The 22,503-nt window shown below is 44.4% G+C and overlaps 2 protein-coding genes across 2 annotated transcripts in view; one reads left to right on the forward strand and one right to left on the reverse strand.

The window, feature by feature from the left end:
* Nucleotides 1–22,503, forward strand: part of vash1 (vasohibin 1) — a 541,933-nt gene that overhangs the window by 255,532 nt on the left and 263,898 nt on the right. The gene's annotated exons all lie outside the window — the stretch shown is intronic.
* On the reverse strand, nt 1,786–22,433 carry LOC111963256 (protein lin-52 homolog). The gene is made up of 6 exons (XM_023986576.2): nt 21,461–22,433; nt 19,403–19,477; nt 19,261–19,298; nt 19,095–19,161; nt 18,922–19,005; nt 1,786–2,422 (listed from the first exon to the last, which is right to left on the reverse strand). Exons 1-6 carry the CDS (start codon nt 21,477–21,479, stop codon nt 2,367–2,369), a joined length of 339 nt encoding a protein of 112 aa, XP_023842344.1. The 5' UTR covers nt 21,480–22,433; the 3' UTR covers nt 1,786–2,366.

The raw sequence follows: 22,503 nt of genomic DNA on the forward strand, positions 1-22,503 counted from the left end.
GAATAAGTAAATAACTTTCAATCCACAGGAAGGTCACTAGATAATGGGCTATGTGATGGGCTGTATCATGCATTAGCCCAACCCCTGTAGATTGCTTGAGCTTGATATTTCATACTATGCAATCAAAATGAAGGATCACCGACGCTCCCACAGCACACATCTGCAGTCGCGCTATACTGTGCAGATATGAATGAAAGCAGCATTTTTCTACTCCAAGACTGCCAGCAGGTAAATCCAACACATTTTGTGATTCAGCCTGTTATAGTGCTGAATCAAGCCCGGGCCCCTAACTCTATAGCTGTGTTGAAACAGTGAGCTAGTACTGATGACAGCACACATCTTGTGCCGAGTCAGGGGAAAACTAAAACACTGCAAGAGGGTCTGCTTTTTTTCTTTCCCGAAAGCGCTGCCGAGGGCTTGATGACCCCCTGATGCAAAGTGAGTTTGCTAGTTCCAGTTCTCATGGCTCCTCTACAATGGCGTGTTTGGGAGCTGCCTGCCGGCATTGCTTAACTAGGCGAGGAGTTGATTAATTTGCACTAATTGACAGCTAATTAAAGGCCTGAGGGAACATCGAATTGACGTTTGTCGGGGCAGCGAGGCTCGGTGAGGTCAGGGCGATGTATTGTTGACGGATGGAGGAGTTTGTTCTCTCTGAATAGACGACCCCTCCATGGGGAATGACCCGTTTCTCAAGGAGCATCCAATGGACCGGAAGCCTCGCATGAGATGCAGCCACCAGTGATTGCACCATATTGTGAACGCCAGGTCACTTACTGTGTCAACACTCAGTAGACTGATCAATGTACATCAGTCAATATCAACAAGTGTTAACCAGCCAACACAGCAATAGGCCATGTCAACCAGTCAGCTCTACAGTATCTGAGCTACATACTCACTTTTCACCCTTATAATGATGTAAAACTTGTGTTACAAGGTACAGTAGTGGTTAAATTTGACAGAAAATAAACACTGTACACTAGACTAGAGCAGATCAATTAAACAGACTACAGGAGACTATAATAAACCCTGATGCAGTGGGTGTAAAATAAGTAAGCTTGCCCTCCTTCGCCAGCTTACATTCCTTCCCATCAGGCCATGCTGTACTTCCACTCCCCCCACCCAACCCAACCCGTCACAGGAATCTCCAGCACACACAGGAAAACACACACGCTGTCTGGGAACGGGGAAATTATATAAATAATCAGTATTTTGCAAGAGGTGAAGCTGGGTACGTGCGAGAGGCAGGGGGTGCGCCTCCGTCCGTGTGACTCGGAAAGACAATTAGGGGCTTATTAGCGGCCTGTGGAGATGTGTAACTTGTGGAGAGTGAGCGCTCCCCAGCGCGGCCAGAGCCCCTGCGACATCTCCAGCCGGGAACAGTCTGAGGCATTGTCTCACCTAATTATGTTGGACGGACTTCTTTTTGTTTCCCATTCAGCATGCCTGTCTGATTTCCTTTTTGCCTGGCCGCTAGCTCTGACGTCGCTGGAAGTGTGCTAATTAGAAAAGAAATGGTCCTAGTAATTATGTCAACTCTCATTAAAAGGGATGACAATGAGAAATATTATTTTTACGCAACGTTTTGTGTAGGGCCTCTACTTCCAATCCTCATTAAATGGAAAAATGCCCTTGTAGCGGGGAAGCACTCTCATGTCAGAGCTCCTTACATGTCCAAAGCCAGAGAGGTGCTCTAACAGAAAGCGTCTATGGAGTGGCACAGGCATGAAGTTATTGCCCTAATTAAAAGTTCGATTCCACCCAAAAAACTGTTGCATCATGGAACCAGCTTCTGAAGTGAATTTAATTGTATCCTAAACCATTGAAAGATTAAATTGTATCCAGAGATGCACACTGAGGGTAATTACCAATTAGTTTGATTACAAGGACAATTAATAAACATGTTATAGCCTAAAAGAGGGAGCAATTTATAATTTAAAAAAAAGAATTACACAATATTCTTTGACAAATTGCATAAAAAAATAAAATAATGCTCCAAATAGCAAAATAATAAATACAGAATATACACATTTAAAAACAGTCCTACGAGCTAGCTAAACAGGAAAGTAATTCACCATTTCAAATCATTCTAAAAGTAAATGGAACTGCCTTTGAGGACAAAAGAAATGTACAGGTCAGGGGGTGAAAAGTGTTGCAGCCCTTTGACTCGAGCGGAACTCCGCAATGAGTGAATTTAGCCCCAGTGTCAATATTCAAATTCAGGGACTTGATGGTGGTGGTAGTAGTAGTACGAGTGTATACATAAAGGCATAGGTCTGATTCCTCTTCTGTCTCAAGTCAGTCGTCTGGGTGTTGTATTACTCTCTGTGCAGACACATCCTGTGTAAAGAGCAGTCCTGGGGTCTTCACTTTTTGGGTCTCTCCAGGATGTTCAGGAACTTTCCCCTGGTCATCTCCCTGGCTGGAGAATGAACAAATGATACGATGTAAATATCAACTGTACATTTCAGAAATCAAACATTTTTGAGCACCTCTTACTCAAGGCTGCTTGAGGTAACCTACCTAAAAACAATTGATTAGTTGAAAGTATTTCCACTGACTTCTGTATAGTAAACTTCTGGGTACACTACAACCTACAGTGGCAAGAAAAAGTATGCAAACATTTTGGAAATAAACTCAGCAAAAAAAGAAACGTCCTCTCACTGTCAACTGCATTTATTTTCAGCAAACTTAACATGTGTAAATATTTGTATGAACATAACAAGATTCAACAACAGCGTTGAAATTGCCTGCAATGACAACAAGCTCAATCCGATGATGCTGTGACACACCGCACCAGAACATGACGGACCCTCCACCTCCAAATCGATCCCGCTCCAGAGTACAGGCCTCGGTGTAACGCTCATTCCATCAACGATAAATGCGAATCCGACCATCACCCCTGGTGAGACAAAACCGCGATTCGTCAGTGAAAGACCACTTTTTTCCAGTCCTGTCTGGTCCAGCAACGGTGGGTTTGTGCCCATAGGCAGCGTTGTTCCCGGTGATGTCTGATGAGGACCTGCCTTACAACAGACCTACAAGCCCTCAGTCCAGCCTCTCTCAGCCTAATGCGGCCAGTCTGAGCAGGAGGGATTGTACGTTCCTGGTGTAACTCGGGCAGTTGTTGTTGCCATCCTGTACCTATCCCACAGGTGTGCTGTTCGGATGTACCGATCCTGTGCAGGTGTTGCTACATGTGGTCTGCCACTGCGAGGACAACCATCTGTCCATCCTGTCTCCCTGTAGTGCTGTCTTAGGCGTCTCACAGTACGGACATTGCAATTTATTGCCCTGGCCACATCTGCAGTCCTCATGCCTCCTTGCAGCATGCCTAAGCCACTTTCACGCAGATGAGCAGGGATCCTGGGCATCTTTTTTCCCAGAGTCAGTAGAAAGGCCTCTTTAGTGTCCTAAGTTTTCATAACTGTGACCTTAATTGCCTACCGTCTGTAAGCTGTTAGTGTCTTAACGACCGTTCCAGAGGTGCATGTTCATTAATTGTTTATGGTTCATTGAACAAGCATGGGAAACAGTGTTTAAACCCTTTACAATGAAGATCTGTGAAGTTATTTGGATTTTTACGAATTATCTTTGAAAGACAGGGTCCTGAAAAAGGGACGTTTCATTTTTAGCTGAGTTTACCTGGATTTCTGCATAAATTGGTCATAAAATTTCATCTGATCTTCATCTAGGTCACAACAATAGACAAACACAGTCTGCTTAAACTAATAACAATTATACGTTTTGATGTCTTTATTGAATACACCGTGTAAACATTCACAGTGCAGGGTGGAAAAGGGATGTGAACCCTTGGACTTAATAAATGGTTGACCCTCCTTTGGCAGCAATAACATCCACCAAACGTTTTCTGTAGTTCCGGATCAGACCTGCACAACGGTCAGGAGGAATTTTGGACCATTCCTCTTTACAAAACTGTTTCAGTTCAGCAATATTCTTGTGATGTCTGGTGTGAATTGCTCTTGAGGTCATGCCACAGCATCTCAATCGGGTTGAGGTCAGGACTCTGACTGGGCCATTCCAGAAGGCGTATTTTCTACTGTTGGAGCTATTCTGTTGTTGATTTACTTGTGTTTTGGGTTGTTGTCCTGTTGCATCACCCAAGTTCTGTTGAGCTCCAATTGGCGGACAGATAGCCTAACATTCTCCAGCAAAATGTCTTGATAAACTTGGGAATTAATTTTTCCGTCGATGATAGCAAGCTGTCCAGGCCCTGAGGCAGCAAAGCAGCCCCAAACCATGATGCTCCCTCCGCAATACTTTACAGTTGAGATGAGGTATTGATGTTGGTGTGCTGTGCCTTTTTTTCTCCACACATAGTGTTGTGTGTTCCTTCCAAACAACTCAACTGTAGTTTCATCTGTCCACAGAATATTTTGCCAGTAGCGCTGTGGAACATCCAGGTGCACTTTTTCAAACTTCAGACTTGCAGCAATATTTTTTGGGGACAGCAGTGGCTTCTTCTGTGGTGTCCTCCCATGAACACCATTCTTGTTTAGTGTTTTACGTATCGAAGACTTGTCAACAGAGATGTTAGCATGTTCCAGAGATTTCTGGAAGTCTTTAGCTGACACTCTAGGATTCTTCTTAACCTCATTGAGCATTCTGCGCTGTGCTCTTGCAGTCATCTTTGCAGGACGGCCACTCCTAGGGAGAGTAGCAACAGTGCTGAACTTTCTCCATTTATAGACAATTTGTCATACTGTGGACTGATGCACATCAGGGCTTTTAGAGATACTTTTATAACCCTTTCCAGCTTTATGCAAGTCATCAATTCTTAAGCTTAGGTCTACCAAGATCTCTTTTGTTCGAGGCATGGTTCACATCAGGCAATGCTTCTTGTGTATTACAAACTCATATTTTGTGAGTGTTTTTTATAGGGCAAGGCAGCTCTAACCAACATCTCCAATCTCATCTCATTGATTGGACTCCAGGTTAGCTGACTCCTGACTCCAATTAGCTTTTGGAGAAGTCATTAGCCTAGGGGTTTACATACTTTTTCCAACCTACACTGTGAATGTTTAAATGATGCATTCAATATAGACAAGAAAAATACAATAGTTTGTGTGTTATTAGTTCAAGCACACTATGTTTGTCTATTATTGTGACTTAGATGAAGATCAGATCAAATTTGATGACCAATTTATGCAGATATCCAGGTAATTCCAAAGGGTTCACATAATTTTTCTTGCCACTGTATGCTGTCAAAATGTATGCTTCAACCATGGATTTAGACTAAAACAAGCTACAGCACTCCATCACCCAGTCCTCCACTTCAGAGCAGAATCACTTATTAATGCAAAGCATGCATTTCATTTGTGAAACATCTAACGGGGAGGTAATTTATACAAACATCTGTTCATGGAAAACAACATAAGACGCAAACTAGCTACTAAAGAGACACACACCCCTTGTGATTGCCTTATCAAGGCAGCCAGATACATGTATTCAAGCATCTCAGTATGTGCATGTATAACTGTGTTAAAGAAAAATATGGGGGGAGTGAAAGGGGGATGTTGTCTGAGAGATACAGTTCTCTGGAACGCAAACTAATCAATCCACAACTTTCCATAGTGCCTTATGTCTAAGAGACTATGGCCATAACCACATTTCTTCTCACTGACTGCCTTTACTATACACTTAGCTACCACTGAATGACCGTCGTAAGAACCGAAGACACTGATCAGATAGCACTCACAACATAAACCATAAAGGTTAGCTAGGAAAGCCCATGAAAATGGGAGATGTACTGTACAATGAAGAGCACTTGGTGGGGGTCTACAAAACAAGCTCTGCACAATAGTTCTGGATCTGTGCCAACCCCATTGCGCGACAACAGATTGGCCCCAACTGAACGCCTTGTCACCTTGCTTCTATCTGGTAAGGAGCTATTCCAGGAGGTTTTCAGTCAACAACAGCCAGGTTGTGTCACAAGGGAAGCTACACGGATGTTCCTCCAGCATCAGTGCCACCCTGGAGAGGCCTCATCCAGGTCCAGTAATTACACTTTGTTCCTGATAATAAGAGGAGCAGGCTCTTAGCATCAGTACAGAATCAAAGCTCAGGGCCAAGAGGGGAGCTGGGATCACCTCCTCAAACGTACACAAAAACACCAGCATCATACAGTTGCTAAGCATACCCACCAGGACACGAAGAGTATTACAGGTCACACTGACAATCACAGAAAGTAAATTCCTATTTCAAGGGGGAAGCGGGCCTTCCTTCTTGTATATTTTTGGAAAAACATGCATACAAATACACATGAGTGTGCGTGTGTCTGACTGTCCCAAGCCTTCCCACCCACACAGAAGGTTTACAGTTGTACAACTGTCTCTCTCTGCTTGTTGAACCAGACACCAGAGCTGATGAGCTGCCTAGGTGTTTGTTGGGCTGTGAAAAGCGGTGAAGAAGTTAGCGGAGCCACGGCGGCTAATGAAAAAGCAGGGTGAATTGTAATTTAGATGAGCCGCCCTCCCTGGAATGATAATGCCCCGGCTGGGCACGGGCCGCTTCACCTTGAGGCGTCCATCATCAGGTTCAACATGATGCTAATTGGATTGGGATTGATTAATTTTGCGCGGTTCTGCGGTCTCTTCGAATAACACTAAACAAAATAATTAGTGCCCCCGGACAGACCGACATACAGGGTCTTAGATGGAATGAAACCATCAGAATCACGTGGGATGTAATGAATTAAGATGACACAAAACTACTGGTGCACAGATATCATTTCCCTATTAGGAGGAGTTGGGTTTAGTGAGCCAAAGGCTATCACAACAGTGCTCTATATATCTAGTTAGACCTATACTCAATCTTGGAGCATGGAGAAAGAGAGATCTACATGTTAAATAGAGAAGATAGTTACAAGAGCATAATTAAATGTCTGTTTTGACCTTGTATTTGATGATTTGATACTAAATAAAAAGACAAGACTGTAGATAAAACTATAACCTAAAATGATAGCATTATCGCTGTATCGCGTTCACAAATACAAATGGCATTCTCTCCAAACTTCATGCTGATGGAGACAGGACCTTTAGAGAATCCTATTGAGTCATTGGTCTCCTAATCCCAGGTTTGTCTTTCTGATCTCTCTGCTAAGAGCTCGTTAAATGGACCACTGGTTTCTGGAGAGGCCTGTTAAATGGGACAGACTGGTGTCTCTCTCCCTCCGTATCTCTCCATCCCCCAACAATAAAGCAGAGCAGCCTGGTCTGTGGCTGTGCCCCCCTCCATCAGGACTCACCCCTCTGAGCCACTCATTAATTAGAGTTCTGTTTAGCCTCCCCCTCTGTCTGTCAGATAGAAACTCATACGATTTGCATTGTAAGAGAAAGATTAAAAGTGGGAAGAGAAAGGACCAGCAATCCAGCCCCCCTCAGGCAACTGGACTCACACACACAGACTGAAAGACACCCACATAGATCTCTGTCAATGAGGATGTCTGCCTCGTGCACACAACAGTCCAGCACCCCCTCCACCTCAGAGCACACACAGATGTGAGTGCACATGCCCACACATACATGTTGTTACAGGCCAGGAGTGATCAATACTGATTAGAGGGAGTGAGAGATGTGTTTAGTTGATTAGAAAGGTCAATCCCTAATTCTGTACTATGTTAATCAGCGACTTGTTACAGCTGCCATTATACTAAATGACACCTTTGGCTTATGGACTGTGAGGGCCTTGTCTTCAACCTGTTGATTAGTTGCTCTCTAATTATCATTGAGCCCTGGCTGGTCTGGGGATAATATCACAACCTGATGTATACAGGAAAATACAAGTACACAATGTCCCCCTCAACCAGATGAATATCCAAAACTGAATACAATATTCGTCCACCGGCACTTCTCAAAATGGTACTCTCAAAATGTAAATATATAGCCTAAATGTGTGACATCACCTTCCTACCGTTTGGAGTGAGTGATCTGGGTGTCAGTCACATCATCTCGTCTCCCCCTGCGCCCCCTCCCGTGTGTGGAATGGTAGTAATCATGGTGAGGCCGCTTCACCACTCCAGGCACACGCCAGAGGAGCCAGCCAGACCCCTGTTAGCCCCAGAGACAGATGACCACCTGGGTTAACTGGTGTCCCAGCCTCCAGCCCTGACTGCCCCAATTCACTTTCATTAAGAGTCAAGCATACTAATCTGACCCCCACTGCCCATCTTCAAGTGCCACTCAGCTATTACTGTCTGTAAGCTTTATTTAATGGATTTAACATCCATTCTCACTGTCCACTTCCCCTGGGACCCGGGGATGACACCCCCCACAAACCCCTCCTTCCCCCATTAACACATTCACTCACCCCCCCTTCCCATATACCCACCCACCTCGCAAAACATAGCCTACACCTGACGCTCATGTTTGTGTTCAAAATTCAATTACCCACTTATTGATACTTCACAGGGATATTTAAGATGCAGACACAGCCAGTGATTTCCCAGGGGAGCCACTGGTTCCTCTTTATGTCCCAACTGAGAGAGCGCTCCTCTCCTCCCCCCTCTTCTCTCCCTCCAATGTCTTCCTGCCTGCTGCCTGTGTGCACTGACACACACACACACACACACAAACAAACATCTACACCGCCTCACCCCTGCCACAGCCTATCCCTGCTCAAGAGGTGTCCTTATTAATAGGCAATCAGTCAAAATTCATTCATTAAAAAGCCTAAAAGGTTTTACACCGCCAAAATGATTAGCTGGGAAAGAAAAAAATCCAATGAATTCTTAATGCATTTATGGAAATGAGGTGTCATTTCCGATCTGATCAGGGAGGCGGAAGGCAGGCAGGGCTGAGGAACAGGCGGTGTGTGCAGCTCTCCCTCTACCATGATACACACATAATACTGATACAGAAGACACAGCTCCACTGCTACTGGGTGATCAGTTGACTTGTTTAGACAATCTTGATGAACCTCAATTATGATTGTTTGTACGATTCAGCACCAACTGTTGCTTCATGCTTCAACAGCTACACTAAACCAACAGTCAGGAACCAATTCTGCGATAACCATGCAACACTGGTTTGAGGCTTCTGAAATAACTTGATACATATTTGGCTGAACAAACAAGCTTTTCGGGGACAATTTTCTCATACCAGCGATTTCATCTCTTCAAGCCAAACAATATTTCCCCCAAAACATGCATCTCAAATCAAAAAACGAGTTCCAACACACAATAATAATTTGATACAGAAAACTGATCAACACATACACAGCATCGTTTATGTCCTATTTCAGTTTCCCTTCATGCCAATCCTAACAACTCTCTGGCGGGTGGAAGCTGCCATTCGTCTCCACTATGAGCCCATAAAGCAGGCCGGTGCAGAGAGAAGAGGAGGACAGAGGAGGAGGGTCCCCTGTTCCTCATTCAGAGGCTGTCAGGGAGCAGCACTTCATAACGGCCCGCCCCGCGGTCACTCAGGTCGCCCTGGGTGGATTGATGGAAGCACATTAGCACCGTGGGCCAGTGTGAATGCAATCATATTCAGCTGCACAGGCCTGTTTATAGGCAGGAGATTGATGCTGGGGAGGAGAGGAGGCTGTGAATGCTGGGCCATTAAGAGCTGTCTGCGCTGACCTTCAGCCTCACCTCCACATAGACAGGGATGTAGGTGTCATCCTGGTTCTACTGTGGTGGTGGCACAGTGGAGTACATGCCAGCCAATACTGAGCAGGACTGGTCTTGACTGGCATTCCTTTGTATCAAACCAAACCTGGACGATCATGACAGCCTCATTCTATTTCCAACAATACAGTGAATAATCAGGAGGCTCAGTCGGTACAGTTCTTTTCATAATCTAACTGAAGAATTTTTTTTTTTAAATACTATCACTACACTTAATGGTCTCTGCGTAGGGCTGCTTTTGCAGTGATACAAAGGGCTGCCTTTGCAGTGATACAAAGGTATCACTGCATTACCAACGAGCCAAGGCCCAGTCAGTCAGCCAGTCAGTCAGTGGTGGTGGTGATCAGTGAAACCTACAAGTGTGTTAGAGCAGCAGCCTGAGACATGTCCCTCAGGACCACTCTCCTTTCAATTACCTCCAATAACATCACTTATCACAGTAGTCAGTGCTCCCCTAGGACCCAGGGCCTGATGCCGGGCTCAGCGGCCCACGACAGGGGCATTCATCACAGGGTGGGGAAGCACCTGGGGTCTGGGGAGGAGGCACGCGCCAGGCCCCCGCTGGGACCCACCCGGGCAGCGTCACACAGCCATGGGGAGGTGGAGCCCCCGCCCCAGGGGACAGCCTGCCACACACTTATACTAACACATAGGCATATATAAATACACATCTACACAAAGTGCTGTCCCACATGCCTTCTAGTCTTGGGGTCTATGATCTACAGGCATACTCTGCCTCAATCTCCAAACGTTACATGTTGTCATTTCACATTACATTAGGCCCGTCTTCATATTTTTATGTTTTAGTCATTTTTTTGGTAATTTATTCTGAATGGCATCTATAACATTGCCATGGTAGTGTTCCAAGTCCTCCTGAAGGGCTAGGTGAAATCAGTGTCCTCTAGGTGAGAGGTGTCTACCTCTGGCCAGTCCCCTTCCTCCTCGGGCCGCAGGGCGGGGTGGTGGTGCGTTTTCACTGGCTGATTGTGCTCTTCCCATTAAACAGCCCACAGTTCAATGGGCCACATGTTTAAGGGGGATAGTAAATCCTGTCCCCTGCCTTCATGCTCTCTCTCTCTCTCCGCTTCTCTCTCAGGCGGCTTGTTTACGGGGCACTGAAGAGCGCACAAACATGATGAAAAAGTAGCTGAGATTTACAAGGCCTCCCCTGACAGCGGGAAAAGGAGAAAATTAAACCAGAGCACATTAAAGAGGCTCCAGTACAAGCTGCTCTGAGACCGATAATAACCATCATTGTGTTGCGTCATCCCGAGGTACATGACATGGTTGCAAAAACAACGTCCCTTCCTTTATGGCAGATAACAGCTTTATAAGAACCAGCTACAACACGTTCTTGACTAATAAATACGTGGTATGGTAGACAAAATGAAGCATTGAATTAAAGATCATTAACAGACCAGTGCATGCTCAGGCCTTGAGTCGAGCTGATCTGAAAAATGTGAGGGACATCAGATAGCTTCATTTGGCCATAAATGCCTGTAAATGAAGATTATCGCGTTTGGGTGAGATTGGTCCCACAGACCCTGGATCAGACTGTATGATCAGCCTGTTTCATTTTGTATTTAGCAGCAATAATATGCTAAAATGTGTGTGGTAGACAGAGGATCCTGACCTGTAAATATGAGCCTGAAATAAGCAGATAACACATTTCATCTATGCTGAAGTCAATTACACTAATCTGAGCTTTCATAATGCCTGCTACATAATATGTGGGACATTCGATAGAGCAGTGTCATCCACACCAAGTCTACATGCATTTTGAGGCAATTCATCGTCATTCAAACTGTCAAGTCATGCTCTATATCTTGGTGGCAATATTTTGACGTGGCATGCCTCCTTGATCTACTCAAAAGTTGCCATTAAATAAAAATGTATTTCTAATTTTTCTGAGCGAGCGGGTCAAAGCACAGACCAATCATGTTTGGCATAATCCTCTCCAGAATGAGCCTACTTTAATCATCCTGTCTTTATGGAATTTTACAAATCAGCGTGGCACTCGCTGTGGAGCGGGACGTATCAGCCCTATACCAACTCTGCATAGCAACATGCTATACATCTCTCGGGATCGCAAAAGAGGCAGAGGGGTCTTGGTCCCCATCGTACAATATTACAGTTTCTGTTTTAAGCATTGTATGGAGGCTAAATCCACTCCAGATTTAAGGGAGGACTCCCATCACAAAGCATATATATAAATCTGATTGTCAGGGAGTGCGTTACTCTACAACAAGAGCGCAAAACAATTGAATAGGAAAGTGCAGTCAACATTAAAAGCATGCAGTGTGTCAGAATTTAACAATACTGTTATTTTGGAAACAACCATATAATTTTGAGAGGAAACATTTCAGTCTGTATCAAATCGCTCTTTCTGTGTTTGTGCATGGTGAGCTTTGTCCACAATAAGCCAAGTACCCATCTTCCTCTTAGGAAAAATAGGAGCACTTAGCTATATCTCTCTAATCCACATGTTAAGGATTAGGACAACAGATGCAGAAAATATGTCAGACCACATTTCGCATCCATCACATGCTTCAATCGTTGTGTTACGCTTCTGTGAGACCTTCCCCCACTTCACAAGGCTTCTAAATGCACTCTCGAAATGCTGTTGTTTTACGCTGAATTACCAAACCATAATCAACACAACGAAAATAATAAATTCATACGTGCAGTGCTCCAACTGTTTTGTACACCCGATTAGACAACAAGCCTTATACAGTACCAGTCAAAATGTGACACCTTCTCATTAAAGGGTTTTTCTTTATTTTTACTATTTTCTACATTGTAGAAAAACAGTGAAGACATCAAAACTATGAAATCATGTAAATCAAATTGTATTTGTCACATACACATGGTTAGCAAATGTTAATGCAAGTATAGCAAAATGCTTGTGCTTCTAGTTCTGACCATGCAGTAATATCTAACAAGTAATCTAACAATTTCACAACAACTACCTTATACACACAATGAGTAATGTAGGGTATGTAAACATATAAAGTGGCATTGTTTAAAGTGTTTAGTGATACATTTATTACATCCCATTTTGTATTATTAAAGTGGCTAGAGGTGAGTCAGTATGTTGGCAGCAGCCACTCAATGTTAGTGATGGCTGTTTAACAGTCTGATGGCCTTGAGATAGAAGCTGTTTAAAGTCTCGGTCCCAGCTTTGATGCTCCTGTACTGACCTCGCCTTCTGGATGATAGCGGGGTGAACAGGCAGTGGCTCGGGTGGTTGTTGTCCTTGATGATCTTTWTGGCCTTCCTGTGACATCGGGTGGTGTAGGTGTCCTGGAGGGCAGGTAGCTTGCCCTCGGTGATGCGTTGTGCAGACCTCACTACCCTCTAGAGAGCCTTATGGTTGTGGGCGGAGCAGTTGCCGTACCAGGCGGTGATACAGCCGGACAGGATGCTCTCGATTGTACATCTGTAAAAGTTTGTGAGGGTTTTTGGTGACAAGCCAAATTTCTTCAGCCTCGCCTTCTTCACCACGCTGTCTGTTTGGGTGAACCATTTCAGTTTGTCCTTGACGTGTATGCCGAGGAACTTAAAACTTTGCACCTTCTCCACTACTGTCCCATCGATGTGGAGAGGGGGCTGCTCCCTCTGCTGTTTCCTGAAGTCCACGATCATCTCCTTTGTTTTGTTGACATTGAGTGTGAGGTTATTTTCCTGACACCACACTCCGAGGGCCCTCACCTCCTCCCTGCAGGCCGTCTCGTCGTTGTTGGTAATCAAGACTACCACTGCAGTGTCGTCTGCAAACTTGATGATTGAGTTGGAGGCGTGCATGGCCACCAGTCATGGGTGAACAGGGAGTACAGGAGAGGGCTGAGAACGCACCCTTGTGGGGCCCCAGTGTTGGGAATCAGTGGGGTGGAGATGTTGTTTCCTACCTTCACCACCTGGGGGCGGCCCGTCAGGAAGTCCAGGGTCTTGAGCTTAATGACGAGTTTGGAGGGTACTATGATGTTAAATGCTGAGCTGTAGTCAATGAACAGCATTCTTACATAGGCATTCCTCTTGTCCAGATGGGTTTAGGGCAGTGTGCAGTGTGATTGCGATTGCGTCGTCTGTGGACCTATTGGGGCGGTAAGCAAATTGGAGTGGGTCTAGGGTGTCATGCAGGGTGGAGGTGATATGGTCCTTGACTAGTCTCTCAAAGCACTTCATGATGACGGAAGTGAGTGCTACAGGGCGATAACTAAGGTAACTGAGCTAAATTACTTTCTTGGGAACAGGAACAATGGTGGCCCTCTTGAAGCATGTGGGAACAGCAGACTGGGATAAGGATTGATTGAATATGTCCGTAAACACACCAGCCAGCTGGTCTGCGCATGCTCTGAGGACGCGGCTGGGAATGCCGTCTGGGCCTGCAGCCTTGCGAGGGTTAACACGTTTAAATGTTTTACTCACGTTGGCTGCAGTGAAGGAGAGCCCGCAGGTTTTTGTAGCGGGCCGTGTCGGAGGCACTGTATTGTCCTCAAAGCGAGCAAGGAAGTTGTTTAGTTTGTCTGGGAGCAAGACATCGTGGTCCGCGACGGGGCTGGTTTTCTTTTTGTGTACTCCGTGATTGACCCTGCCACATACAGTGGGGCAAAAAAGTATTTAGTCAGCCACCAATTGTGCAAGTTCTCCCACTTAAAAAGATGAGAGAGGCCTGTAATTTTCATCATAGGTACCACTTCAACTATGACAGACAAAATGAGAAAAAAAATCCAGAAAATCACATTGTAGGATTTTTAATAAATTTCTTTGCAAATTATGGTGGAAAATAAGTATTTTGACTAAATACTTTTTTGCCCCACTGTACCTCTCGTGTCTGAGCCGTTGAATTGTGACTATTTTGTCTCTATACTGACGCTTAGCTTGCTTTGCGGAGGGAATAACTACACTGTTTGTATTTGGTCATGTTTCCGGTCGCCTTGCCCTGATTAAAAGCAGTGGTTCGAGCTTTCAGTTTTGCGAGAATGCTGCCATCAATCCACGGTTTGTGTTTGGGGAAGGTTTTAATAGTCGCTGTGGGTACAACATCACCGATGCACTTGCTAATAAACTCTCTCACCGAATCAGCGTATTCATCAATGTTATTGTCCGACGCTATGCGGAACATATCCCAGTCCACGTGATCGAAGCAATCTTGAAGCGTGGAATCCGATTGGTCGGACCAGCATTTAACAGACCTGAGCATGGCCGTTACCCGTTTTAGTTTCTGTCTATAGGCTGGGAGCAACAAAATGGAGTCGTGGTCAGATTTTCCAAAAGGAGGGCGGGGGAGGGCTTGTATGCGTCGCGGAAGTTAGAATAACAACGATCCAGTGTTTTGCCAGCCCGGGTCATGCATTAGATATGCTGATAGAATTTAGGGAGCCTTGTTTTCAGATTAGCCTTGTTAAAATGCCCAGCTACAATACATGCAGCCTCAGGATATGTGGTTTCCAGTTTACATAGAGTCCAATGAAGTTCTTTCAGGGCCGTAGATGTGTCTGCTTGGGGGGGATATACATGACGGTGATTATAATCGAAGAGAATTCTCTTGGAAGAAAATGCGGTTGGCATTTGATTGTAAGGAATTCTAGGTCAGGTGAACAAAAGGACTTGAGCTCCTGTATGTTGTTATGATCACACCACGTCTCGTTAATCATAAGGCATACACCTCCGCCCTTCTTCTTACCAGAGAGATGTTTGTTTCTGTCGGCGTGATGCGTGAAGAAACCAGGTGGCTGTACCGACTCTGATAACGTATCCCGAGTGAGCCATGTTTCCGTGAAACAAAGAATGTCCGTGCTCGGATTTCGTCTACCTTGTTGTCAAGAGACTGGATATTGGCGAGTAGTATACTCGGGAGCAGTGCGCGATGTGCCCGTCTACGGAGCCTGACCAGAAGAACGCTCCGTCTACGGCGCCGTTGTTTTGGGTCGCCGGCTGGGATCTGATCCATTGTACTGGGTGGTGGACCAAACAGAGGATAAGCTTCGGGAAAGTCGTATTCCTGGTCGTAATGTTGGGGAGCTGACGTTGCTCTTATATCCAATAGTTCCTCCTGGATGTATGTAATAAAACTTAAGATTTCCTGGGGTAACAATGTAAGAAATAATACATAAAAAAACAAAATACTGCATAGTTTCCTGAGAACGCGAAGCGAGGCGGCCATCTCTGTCGGCGCTGGAAGCGAACCAAAAAAGTGTTAAACATATCTAAATATATGTAATATATACAGATTTGCACACTCTTGGCATTCTCTCAACCAGCTTCATGAGGTAGTCACCTGGAATGCATTTCAATTAAAAGGTGTGCCTTGTTAAAAGTTAATTTGTGGAATTAATTTCCATCTTAATACATTTGAGCCAATCAGTTGTGTTGTGACAAGGTAGCCCTATTTGGTAAAAGTCCACATTACGGCAAGAACAGCTCAAATAAGCAGAGAGAAATGACAGTCCATTATTACTTTAAAGACACGAAGGTCAGTCAATCCGGAAAATTTCAAGAACTTTGAAAGTTTCTTAAAGTGCAGTTGCAAAAACCATCAAGCGGTATGATGAAACTGTCTCTCATGAGGACCGCGACAGGAAAGGAAGACCCAGAGTTACCTCTGCTGCAGAGGATAAGTTCATCAGAGTTGACTGCACCTCAGATTGCATCCCAAATAAACGCTTCACAGAGTTCAAGTAACAGACACATCTCAACATCAACTGTTCAGAGGAGACTGCGTGAATCAGGCCTTCGTGGTCGAATTGCTTCAAAGAAACCATTACTAAAGGTCACGGATAAGAATAAGAGACTTGCTTGGGCCAAGAAACACAAGTAATGGACATGACCGGTGGAAAGCTGTCCAGATTTGAGAGACGCAGAGTAGGTGAACGGATGATCTCTGCACGTGTGGTTCCCAACTTGAAGCATGGAGGTGGTGTGATGGTGCTTTGCTGGTGACACTGTCTGTCATTTATTTTAAATTCAAGGCACACTTAACCAACATGGCTACCACAGCATTCTGCAGCGATACGCCGTTCAATCTGGTTTGCGCTTAGTGGGACTATCATTTGTATTACAACAGGATAATGACCCAACACACCTCCAGGTTGTGTAAGAGTTATTTGACCAAGAAGGAGAGTGATAGAGTGCTGCATCAGATGACCTGGCCTCCACAATCACCTGACCTCAAGCCAATTGAGATGGTTTGGGATGAGTTGAACGCAGAGTGAAGGAAAAGCAGCCAACAAGTGCTCAGCAAATGTGGGAACTCGTTCAAGACTCTTGGAAAAGGATTCCAGGTGAAGCTGGTTGAGAGAATGCCTGTCATCAAGCCAAAGGGTGGCTACTTTGAATAATCTAAAATATATCTTGATTTGTTTAACACTTTTTTGGTTACTACATGATTCCATGTGTGTTATTTCATAGTGTTGATGTCTTCACTATTATTCCCACAATGTAGAAAATAGCAAAAATAAAGAAAAACCCTTTAATGAGTAGGTGTGTTCAAACTTTTGACTGGTACTGTATATAAACTCAGCAAAAAAAGAAACACCCTCTCACTGTCAACTGTGTTGATTTTCAGCAAACTTAACATGTGTAAATATTTGTATGAACATAACAAGATTCAACAACTGAGACAAACTGAACAAGTTCCACAGACATGTGACTAACAGAAATTGAATAATGTGTCCCTGAACAAAGGGGGGGTCAAAATCAAAAGTAACAGTCAGTATCTGGTGTGGCCACCAGCTGCATTAAGTACTGCAGTGCATCTCCTCCTCATGGACTGCACCAGATTTGCCAGTTCTTGCTGTGAGATGTTACCCCACTCTTCCACCAAGGCACCTGCGAGTTCCCGGACATTTCTGGGGGGGAATGGCCCTAGCCCGCACCCTCCAATCCAACAGGTCCCAGACGTGCTCAATGGGATTGAGATCCGGGCTCTTCCCTGGCCATGGCAGAACACTGACATCCCTGTCTTGCAGGAAATCACGCACAGAACGAGCAGTATGGCTGGTGGCATTGTCTTGCTGGAGGGTCATGTCAGGATGTGCCTGCAGGAAGGGTACCACATGAGGGAGGAGGATGTCTTCCATGTAACGCACAGCGTTGAGATTGCCTGCAATGACCACAAGCTCAGTCCGATGATGCTGTGACACACCGCCCCAGACCATGACGGACTTTCCACCTCCAAATCGATCCTGCTCCAGAGTACAGGCATCGGTATAATGCTCATTCCTTTAACGATAAACGCAAATCCGACCATCACCCCCTGGTGAGACAAAACCGCGACTCGTCAGTGAAAGAGCACTTTTTGCCAGTCCTGCCTGGTCCAGCGACGGTGGGTTTGTGCCCATAGGTGACGTTGTTGCCGGTGATGTCTGGTGAGGACCTGCCTTACAACAGACCTATAAGCCCTCAGTCCAGCCTCTCTCAGCCTATTGCGGACAGTCTGAGCACTAATGGAGGGATTGTGTGTTTCTGATGTAACTCGGGCAGTTGTTGCTGCCATCCTGTACCTGTCCCGCAGGTGTAATGTTCGGATGTACCGATCCTGTGCAGGTGTTGCTACACGTGGTCTGCCACTGCGAGGACGATCAGCTGTCCATCCTGTAACGCTGTCTTAGGCGTCTCACAGTACGGTCATTGTAATTTATTGCCCTGGCCACATCTGCAGTCCTCATGCCTCCTTGCAGCATGCCTAAGGCATGTTCACACAGATGAGCAGGGACCCTGGGCATCTTTCTTTTGGTGTTTTTCAGAGTCAGTAGAAAGGCCTCTTCAGTGTCCTAAGTTTTCATAACTGTGACCTTAATTGCTTACCATCTGTAAGCTGTTAGTGTCTTAACGACCGTTCCACAGGTGCATGTTCATTAATTGTTTATGGTTCATTGAACAAGAATGGGAAACAGTGTTAAAACCCTTTACAATGAAGACCTGTGAGGTTATTTGGATTTCTACGAATTATCTTTGAAAGACAGGGTCCTGAAAAAGGGACGTTTCTTTTTTTGCTGAGTTTATATACTCCATTTACAATCTATTGATGTCTTATTCATAATAAAAATATTCAGAAAGATTGGATTAGAAATACATTGAATCTAACTAAGGTGTGTCTGTTGCGTGAAATATAAATGAGTAGAATGACTATCACCATATACTTGAGATGTACCTTGACTGTTCAGACATAAATTAGCCATAAGGCTAGCAGCACCATCTAGAGGTAGTGTACGGAATGACAACCTAGACCAACTGTCGTTCATGTGTGTATTTCTCAGGTAAATACTTACACTCCTCAAGGCCCAGCTGGTAGGCCAAATTCTGTAGCCCTTTGACCTTCTCCATCAGGTTGGCTGTGGTCAGGCTCCCCAGCTCTGTTGGAGGAATACAGTTAGTCAAAACATTGCCTACCTGTGAAAAGACTATGCTCAACAATGTACCATATGATGCTACTGTACTTTACCTTTTAACATTTCAATGTCCTCACTCTCCAGTTCAGCCATCCATTTGGGCGGAGAATTGGTAATTGGCTGCAATACAAAACATGTAAATAAGATAGTGCATTCTCTCAGCCATGTAGGTCAATTCATTTATCAATGCTATAGATCAACAACAAAAAATTAACTCACATTTTTGCATGATGCAGCAAAATCTGCAACTCCTGGCACTGTGTGAGGGATGACAGCATGAAATAGGCAAACCAATCAAAACCAGGAATGAGTAAATTGCAATGATAGGCTACATGTCTTTACGCAGAGAAGACACACTTACATTGCTCTGGCCATAGGTCAGGAGATGCTCTATCCAGCTTCTCAAAACTCAGCAGAGATGATTCAAAATCATCACCTTACAAAGTGGAAATGGAGATTTTAGTCATCATCAACAGATTGAACACTATTAAATATGAAAGTGTGCTGTACAAACTAAGTCGGAGCTTGCTAGCTACATCAACAGGGCTCATCTACAGTACCTAGCTAGTAGTGATTGGATTTTAATTGAAAATAATGTTATAAAAGGGGTCATGATCCTTTCTTCTCAATATACAGTGAGTTTGCATGTAGGCTATTGCTTAAGTAACTAACGTTAGCTAGTAGCTACCTAGTACCATAGTTAGACAGCTAGCTAGAAATATAGTTATTGTGAGAAGTTTGACAGTATGGAAGTTATTTTGACTGTATTTCTAACATTAAATAGCTAGCTATCAGTTATTTATCACCCATCCCTTATGTCACAACGCATTAGCTAGCTAGCTAGCTGGCTACGTTAACATTAGCTCACATGAATTAGTTAGAGCTACTGTTCCTTTGCTGGCCACCTAGCTAGGTCAGTGTCCATTAAAATGCACTTCAATTTATTGTTAAGATGGATAGGTCTAGCTAGCTAATGGTTGACAACCGGCATAGCTACACTACATGGACAAAATGTTTGTATACACTTGCTTGTCGAACATCTCATTCCAAAATCATGGGCATTAAAATGGAGTTGGTCCCCACTTTGCTGCTATAACAGCCTCCACTCTTCTGGGAAGGCTTTCCACTAGATGTTGGAACAATGCTGTGGGGACTTGCTTCCATTCAGCCACAAGAGCATTACTGAAGTCGGGCACTGATGTTTGGCGATTAGGCCTGGCTCGCAGTCGGGATTCCAATTCATCCCAAAGGTGCTAGATGGGGTTGAGGTCAGGCTCTGTGGAGGCCAGTCAAGATCTTCCACACCGATCTCGTCAAACCACTTCTGTATGGACTTCGCTTTGTGCACATGGGCATTGTCATGCTAAAACAGGATAGGGGCATTCCCCAAACTGTTGCCACAAAGTTGGAAGCATAGAATCGTCTAGAATGTCATTGTATGCTGTAGCGTTAAGATTTCCCTTCACTGGAACTAAGGAGCCGAGCCCGAACCATGAAAAACAGCCCCAGACCATTATTCCTCCTCCACCAAACTATACAGTTGGCACTATGCATTCGGGAAGGTAGCGTTCTCCTGGCATCCTTCAAACCCAGATTCATCTGTTGGACTGTCAGATGGTGAAGCGTGATTTATCACTCCAGAGAGTCCTATGGCAGCGAGCTTTACACCACTCCAGCCGACGCTTGGCATTGCACATTGTGATCTTAGGCTTGTGTGCGGCTGCTCAGCCATGGAAACTCATTTCATGGAGCTCCCGATTCTTTTTTTTTACGCTCTACGCACTTCAGCGGTCCCGTTCTGTGAACTTGTGTGGCCTACCACTTTGTGGCTGAACCGTTGTTGCTCCTAGTTTATACTTTACAATAACAACACTTACAGTTGACTGGGGCAGCTATAGCAGTGCAGGGCAGAAACTTGACAAACGGACTTGTTGGAAAGGTGGCATCCTATGACGGTGCCACATTGCAAGTCACTGAGCTCTTCAGTGACGCCATTCTGCCAATGTTTGTCTATGGGGATCGCAAGGCCGTGTGCTCGATTTTATACACCTGTCATCAACGGGTGTGGCTGAAATAGCCGAATCCAGTCATTTGAAGGTCCACATAATTTTCTATATATAGTGTACCTTACCAAGTAGCTAGCTAGTTACCTGTTAGTTAGCTACTGTAGCTAACGTTAGCTACTGTAGCCAACGTTAGCTCATGTAAGCTGTCTTGTTATTTTGGTTTGGCAGACAAAAACACTTGTGTGAGCAAAGCCTGGTAAAAAAAAACGTGATGCAATATTTGTACAAAATATTAACTTTTATCAACTCAGACTGTTTCAGCAAATAGATATAGGAAACATACACGTTTAATTGGCATCTCGCTCTCAAAATGTACATTTACACACCCAACAGGGTAAAGAATTAGAATTTACCTCCATTTGGAGACGCCATCTTCAGATCCACACACGTGATATAATGCAACCAATGGGTTGACGTGTCTGCACCAAGCTGCACTGTAAACTTCTGTCAGCAGGTGGCACATGTATCACAGTGCCACACAAATTGCATCAAATATTCTTATCGATAAATCCGTCTCTAAGAAAAAAGCTTTCCTATCTCCATCTGTGACTGTATGCTCAATTTCTTGAAAAAAAAATCTAGATGAACCTCAGTGATTACATAGCAGTAATATTGATTCTACAAATATTGTCAGCCTGTTTCTATCTAGCCCTTGATAACGACTCAGTTCCATTACATTACACATAAGAGTCATTGGACAAAGGCTACTTCTGTACGGGGGATTTTGTTAAGACCCCGCGACGCTCAAATCTTTACATCAACACGCGACGATTGCAGAACCGTTTTTGAATCATAAGGACCTTATCTTTCATATCAAGAAGAAAAAGGGTTGTGTTCCCACACGGCCATATCCCCATGTTACAGCACTTGTTTAAGGAAAATAGACTAGACCAGAGGCCACCACCTGTGCTAATTAGCTATCTAAGTTGGTGTCCCCCGAACACTTGTGTAACTCAGAAGTGTAGTTTCGTCAGACGGAGGCACCCATAGCTGTATCTATCTGTGAAACACATACTGTAGCAGTTTATCTTTTTTATTTGAAGGATTCTTTCTTGCTGATGAAAGACAAGGTCCAAATGTTTCGAAAGCGATGATAATTAACGTTTCTAAACGTTAAAACACAGTATTGTAGTTCACATGAGCCAGTCGTGGGTAAAGCTAACTGCTGAAAACTGTAGGGAGAAGGCAACATTTCTCAGATTTTGAGAGATAGTTTCGATTTAGAAAAAATATATGCATGCATGACATTGTGGTCCTTTTCTGTATTTGATAAGTATGACGATCATGTCTGTAAACTTGTCACAAATGCAAAAAACAAATTATTAAAATCATACCCACACATGAAATAAGATCACACATTGCAAAAAAATATATAGGACACCGCAGGAGAAATAAA

This window comes from Salvelinus sp. IW2-2015, linkage group LG4q.2 (genome assembly GCF_002910315.2).
Source record: "Salvelinus sp. IW2-2015 linkage group LG4q.2, ASM291031v2, whole genome shotgun sequence".
Classification (NCBI taxonomy): domain Eukaryota; kingdom Metazoa; phylum Chordata; class Actinopteri; order Salmoniformes; family Salmonidae; genus Salvelinus; species Salvelinus sp. IW2-2015.